Source organism: Vicia villosa, linkage group LG2 (genome assembly GCF_029867415.1).
Source record: "Vicia villosa cultivar HV-30 ecotype Madison, WI linkage group LG2, Vvil1.0, whole genome shotgun sequence".
Taxonomy (NCBI): domain Eukaryota; kingdom Viridiplantae; phylum Streptophyta; class Magnoliopsida; order Fabales; family Fabaceae; genus Vicia; species Vicia villosa.
The window spans coordinates 106,067,376-106,074,720 of NC_081181.1; the positions used below are offsets into that span (position 1 = coordinate 106,067,376).

Sequence of the window (7,345 nt, forward strand, 5' to 3'; positions counted from 1 at the left end):
ATGTTGTATTAACCAACTTCATTAACCAAATTTTTACACTGCATTAACCAAATTTAGTTACTACTGTAAAATACTGTTGGATGTAAGTATTGGTGTAACAATTAGGTGTATGACTAGCATTACTCTATTAATTAATCCAATTTATTTTAACATATAAAAATAAATCAATTAAAAAAACACCAAATAAATAACAAAAAGAAAACTAAAAAACTACTTAAACAACTAAAAAAACAAATAAATAAAAACAGTTTCAAATATTTTTAAACCCAAGGTTGTTAAAAATTAATTATTTTTATTAATGATTTCAGGGTGTAACTAGATTGATTAAGGAGGTGTAACTAGCAGTTTTCAAAATGTACAGCAACAGCATATGAAAATTTCGCCGGCTTCAACAATGACGATGTGAAACGGAGGAAGCATCAAATCAACCCTGGCTATGGCGGCAAGAGCTCTGATCAAGAAGACGAAGAATATTTTGGGCGGGGTCACTTTTCTCCTACGCTCTACTCCTCAGTCATCCCGTTCCTTCGTTTCCCAAAACCCTTCTCCTCTCTCTCCACTGAATTCCCACTCTCTCCCGTTCTCAACTCCTCACACTTCATTCTATCGCCATTTTTCACTTTCACATTCAGGTTCTTTCTTCTTTCTTTCTTTTTTTTTTCTTCCATCCTCCATTCAAATTTATGTCAATTGTGTTAAAATAATCTAATTGCAAGTAGTTTGGGATACATCATATACTGATAGTAATTTTAATCATATTATTGAACTGATGTAATTATACAGAAAGCTGGAATATGCTTAAATTTATTTTTCAATTTCTTAAATTGATTAATCCATAAAGTGTTGCGATTGTAGTCATTGCAGCTCCGTTTTGAGTTTTAAGTTTTGATGAAAATATTTGAAGAAAGATCGGCAGAAACTTCTTTGCTTTTGTTCTTTGTTTCATTTTAATATCTTTGTTTTGGAGGTTTTTCTTTCCTCCTAGATATTTACTAGCCAGCAAATGAGTTTGACAAATCCTAAATTAGTTGCCAATTTTCAGTTTTGCTTTCCAAGATAGGATATTTCCACTGGGTGTTTCTTTTTTCTTTTCTAGTGCATTATTCTGTTTTGCTTCTTTACCGGTGTTTTCACAAAACTATTATCTTAACTAATCAAGTGTGTTAAGTTAGCAGGTGAAACAAGTGATGATGGTTCAAGCACAGATGGATGGGAAGAAGAAGACGAGGCTGAGCCTAAGGTATCTGGTTTTTAACTCAGATTATTGTTGGATTATTGTAGAGATCTTCAATTTAATTATATAATGAATACCGTTAAACATTGCTTAAATGTTCAAGCTGTGCTATGTCCGTGTCTTACGTATGTAGATTGGTGACGGTGGAAGTGGTGGTGGAGTTGCCTTGCAAAATGTGCCTTGGGGTCAGCGAGCGCTATCTATTGCTGAAGAGGTCCTTATGAAGTTCAGTGAGGACATCAAACTCTATGCTTTCAAAACTAATCCTCGAGGATATGTTTACGTGAGACTGGACAAATTAACAAGCGAGTAATATTCCAACTTGTGCTGTATACATCTTTAAAGCTTTCTTTCATAATTCGCTATGAGTTATCAATGTCCGTCCTCCCTTGTCTATTCAACTTATGAATACAGTTTGTTCTGTGCTCAACTTTTAGTCTTTCTTACTCAGATATGGATGTCCAAGTATGGAAGAGCTTGAGAGTTACAATCATGAATTCAAGAAAAGGTTAGATGAAGTTGGAGCACTTGGAGACATACCTGATGATTTGGCTCTCGAGGTAATACTTTTGCGGCCACGTGTTATGCTTTTATTCCTGTAGCATTTTATTCAGTAGCAAATGGTTGTTCCTTTAATTATACTTACTAAGTACATAACCAAACATGATTTTACTCTGAAGGTTTCTTCCCCGGGTGCTGATAGGATACTGAAAGTGCCAGATGATCTTAGTCGATTTGAAGACATGCCGATGAGAGTTTTCTATACAGAAAATATAGAGTCCAACTGCCATGAAGTGAATGGAGTATTCTTTTTAGATTCAATCGAAAAAGACTCGGCTACATGTGTTTGGAAATTGGCAGATGTTAAAGCGAATAGAGATCCTACAAAAAAAGGCAAGCCGTTGAATCGTAAACAGAAGGATTGGAGATTACGATTGCCATTCGACTTGCATAGAATGGTAACACTATACGTTGAATACTAGTAAAATCATATATTATTTAATTTAGGAACATTGAATATCTCTCTCCAATCCTCCCCAATTGGATATGTGGATGGAGTTTCAGAAAAGATGCTTCTTTTTAGTTTTAGTTCAGATGAGTACAGAGTACCCGATAACTATAATTATCTGTTACTCTAGACATTATTGTAGTCTAAGCTATTCTGCAAGAAGCTCGAAGACGAAGCTCTAAATTTATTTCTTAATATTTTTATAAAATTAAGTTCCTACCATAAGCATAAGTATATCTACAACATTTGCCGCGAGAGCAAGATCAAGACTGCAATCTTCACTCTATCATTATGTTGCTCATAATTACAATAGCATTTTCATTTTTAAATTATATCATTTTATTCTTGTATATATTTTAAGTGGTTTATATTAGTTTAAATATTTCTCAAAAAGCTACACTTGCAATTAAAGGTTGATGTACCAGAACCTCAACCTCCGACCGCACCGTCGGAGTAATCAGAAATCCGGTTATCGAAAAAGAAATCTCGTATACAGCTAGGATCATTTTTGGTGCCGGAGATGGCTGCAAAAGCGTAAGATGTCGCATTATGTTGTCTGAAAGGCTGAAAAACACAGCTCAATTTTTCTAATGAGGTGGAAAATCTATCACTTCCGGCCACATCTACAGCCAAAGACATTCAAGTAAGACGGTTAAAGACTCCGACAATGATTAAAGCCTCTCTTGATAAAAATGGTTGCATTATGTCTAATGGAGATAATGGTGGCCATATTTTTGGGGTGAGATTGAGTTGTCGGAGTTGATGGAGAGGGAGTGTTTTTGGAATTCTCCAAGTGAGTCGTTGTAAATTGTTTTGGTTAGATGATGTTGCGGCTAAAGGTAGGGTCGAGTAAAGCTTTGTCAAGTCTGAGCCTGCTCTGTTAAAAAAATTCAAAGCTTAAGTCTGACATGTGGCCTATTATAGGCTTTTTTTAACCTGAATCTGCCTTTTTCGAAGACCTGGTTAGCCTATTAGTCTGCTTAAAAGCCTACATCATTTAAACATTGTAAAATAAACAATTCAATTAATGTTTAAATATACCAGAGAATCAAAATTACTACAAGACTAAATGTTTTTTTTACATTGACTTATTTGAGTATACATAGTAGCATAAGTTTTGTGAGATTATTTGTTTGTAAGAGCTTATGAAAACAACTTATGACATTATTTATAATGTTTTTTCAATTTATTTTCACAAGTTCTTCGAGATAATTAAAATTTACGTATAAAATATAATATAAAAAATAATAAAGCATGTGGCCTGATAGACTCAAAAGACTATTTTATGGCATGTGGTCTGATTGACTTGGAGTAGTATTTGGATAGGCGATCTTCTAGGAAGTTTTTCAGAAAACATGTGAGTGAGGACAAAGCATGCTGAAAAGACCCGGGTTGGTTTGCGGAGTCAGTCGGTAATCCTGAAAGCAGTCTGGGGGCGTTACACGACATGTATTAGTTCATTCTGAGTCATCTGTATCGTGAGTGCGTTCGTTTGCATCCCGAACCTTCTTTTCAACATTGGTCTTATTGCTTTTGATATAACATTTTTCCCGTGTTACTACTTCAGCCAAGGCCATCGTTGTCCTCTAGGCGAGGGATTTGTTGAAATGTCCTTCCCTGAGTTTGTTCTAAAATGCTTCTACGAACATTTCTTGATTTGGATGGACTACCTTGATTGTTGCTTCGTTGAAGCGGGTGAGATACTCTCTCAGCAACTCTAATGGACCTTAGCGAATGTTGAAGTGGCTGCCAATTTCCTATGTCTGCTTATGGCAAATTAGTGGATTAACTTCTTAACCAGATCTTAATAGCTTGTGACAAAGAGCTAGGGGAGGTCCATATAACACCTCAAAGTTGTGTCTAAAGGTTCCAAACAGAAGCTTGCCCTTTAAAGAGTCAGATTCCCCAAGAATGAACATATGAGTGTTAACTGAGGCCACATGCTCATGCAAGTCGTTGCGTCCGCCGAACTTAAACGATGATAGTGACTTGAAGTTCTTTGGGACCGACACCTCCCATGAGATGTGACGGGTCATATTACATATTATCTCAAATTGACAATTTCTATTAAAAAATATTATCTCATTATTTTCAACAAAACTTTAGTCATTTTTTATTGCATCGCATCTCCAAAATTTTCACTCATTTCATATATTTAATATCTTTCTTTAGGGGTGTTCGCGGTGCTGTTTGGGCGGTTTTGACGTAAAAAATCATCCGAACCGCAAGAGAAAAAAGTGTGCGGTTCAGTTTGGTTCGGTTGGCTTTTAGAAATAAAACCGAACCAAATCAAACCAAACCAATGCGGTTTGTGTAACACCCCAAATTCTACCCGAAAATATCATGCGAGAAATCAGAGTATTTTAAAAACTATCAACAAGCATTTGGGATATCACATTTACTTCATATAAACAACTCATAAACAGATACATAGCACTTTAATCTCAGAGAAGCACAAAACAACTTATAACATCTCTTAGACAAACCAACTTCATAACATCTCTTAGACAAACCAACTTCATTTTAATATGCAGCGGAATCATAACATTCAGCTTTATAAACAAATCATCTTATTTAATCAGAAACAATTTCAAACATCATAGTACTTCTCATTATCCAATTTGGAACTCAACAACTAAAACATGAACAACATAGAAACAACAATATAGACAACCCCCCGAGTGCTACGTATCAGAGCGACACACCAACCGGACACGATGAAGCTACAAACTTCCATAGCTATACTTGAGTACCTGCCCATTTCCCATGGTAGGGGAAAAATCAGCAGAAGGGGTGAGATATCAAACATTATAAAGGAAAGTATGATAATACATATAGCAAAGGTAAGATCATACACAATTCACCACTTCTCAATATAAGCAATTTGCATCACAACAATAATGTTAACTATCAACTATAACAATGTATTCAAATTTACAAGTATGTCATTCAAGTACATAATACATACACTTCATAATCACAACGTAAATTAATACACTTATCAACAATGGCAAAACATGGTTCATATATTCCACATATATACATATATCATTAATACATACATATATATATATATATATATATATATATATATATATATATATATATATATATATATATATATATATTCACATTCTCATCATATACGTTTCATTTACATATATCACATCTACACACATCAACAATTCATATCAAATGAATTCAACTTCGCAAACTATGCATTCACACATCATAGCATTCACTTCATAAACACAATAATTCAAAATGCGACTCAATATGCGAATCAACTGTGCATATGCATGTGGTACCAATCGGAGCTTCAGCCCCCGTCACCAATTGCCCGATTCAGAGGCACAAGGCATAAGCCTTCGTCACTAGTTTGCCAATCCAGGCCGTCACAGAGTATGCTTATGAAATGCGACTCGACAAACAAGACAACACAGCATACTCATCACAATCACATATCGTCACAAGGCATAAGCCTATATCACAATCAATTACCATTTATACGAGGTAATTCACGTCACCATAATATTTCATCTTCACTTAGTCACAAAATCATCCTCACAAATATATACAACATCACGTATTCACAAAATCGCCACAAATATACAATTCGCATATCATCAAGATCATTACAATTATCATCATGTTTCGGCACATCGACACAATTACTCAATTTCACATATTAACACAGTCATCGCAATTATCATCATAATCTACTAAACTAACGATAATTAGCTAGGATTCATACCATAAGGTTAATCACATAACAGTGCACAATAATAATCATATTGGCAATCACAATATTATTCGCAACAAAGGCATCCAAAGCGAAATCACAATTTTTGGTCAATTCTCAAAATAATTTCAATATGCCAATATATCAAGTAAATCAAATCGAATTTCAATCATCAACTAAATCAATTAGAAATAATGTTAATTATCAAAACAACATCATTGGCATAACAATATATTATTCTCAACTTGAATATTCAACCAAAACACAATTACGGTCAATTTCTCAAAATACCGTAATTTACCGATAAACCGAATAATTGGTCCAAGTCCAAGTATATTCCAATCACATAGACTTATTGGAATCAATTCAACTAATAATTTAATTATCCAATTAATAATCAAACTATATTAATTTCAATTCAACTATTATATTTCTATTCCATTATTTTTCCAATTCTACAACAAAACCCATTATTTCACTATCAATGGTTTACCCACAACAAACACAACAATCTAATACACATAGATTATCAATTGCACACAACTTATCACATTTATATCATCACATTCCAACAAATCATCAAATACCCAAAATTGCAACATAGAAGAACATATATATCAAAGTATAGAATCAAACCCACCATAACATACTATCATACAACCCTTTAGCATGAAAGAACCCCACCCTTACCTTGGTAAATATGGACTCTTTCACCATAACTCTAAGCTTTTCTCCAAAAGAAATCATTTCTAACATCACTAGGAGACACACCTAAAAACCAGTTCGGGAATCAGCTTATCAGACGAACTTAAAACCCTCAAAATCAAAATCGCTCTGGTCAGAACTTACCTCTATGGGTCAGGAACGTTGTGTCCAAATACCGTAACGATCCAACGGTTGGATTGAGAGATACGTCCGTTTTGCTAAGGTGACTCTTTGCTGAAACATAGCTGCGAAAATGTGGGTTCTTCTAGCTTTTCTCTTCCACCATTGTTCTCTTCCCTTTTGCCTCTTTTCTCTTCTTCCTATCTTTTCCCCCAAATGAAAATAGTAACCTCTAAAACCCTAACCTTCTCTTACTATCCCACATATGTAAATTGGGCTTAACCCACCAATCTATCACTTAGGCCCATTTAGCTATATCTCTCATACAACTTAATCAACCCAAATAACACAAACACACATACAATTAAATATTTCAAATAATTATTATATCACATAATAACTAAATAAATAAGCAATTATTAAAAACACCAAATAATATAATTACTAATATAATTAATAAAAATATTAATAAAAATTGGGATGTTACAGTTTGGATTGGTTCGGTTGGTTTGGGTTTTTTTTACAAAAAATTTAT

At 34.1% G+C, this 7,345-nt stretch overlaps 1 protein-coding gene across 2 annotated transcripts; it reads left to right on the forward strand.

Annotated features, from left to right (window-relative positions):
* The first annotated feature begins 337 nt into the window (after positions 1–337).
* On the forward strand, positions 338–2,438 carry LOC131646567 (uncharacterized). Of its 2 annotated transcripts, none has more exons than XM_058916576.1 (5): positions 338–632; positions 1,173–1,240; positions 1,368–1,543; positions 1,686–1,794; positions 1,915–2,438. In XM_058916576.1, exons 1-5 carry the CDS (start codon positions 437–439, stop codon positions 2,215–2,217), a joined length of 852 nt encoding a protein of 283 aa, XP_058772559.1. In that variant the 5' UTR covers positions 338–436; the 3' UTR covers positions 2,218–2,438. The 2 variants fall into 2 exon arrangements, with proteins under 2 accessions (XP_058772559.1, XP_058772560.1); XM_058916577.1 differs by having other exon boundaries at positions 339–632; positions 1,176–1,240.
* The last annotated feature ends 4,907 nt before the right edge of the window (positions 2,439–7,345 follow it).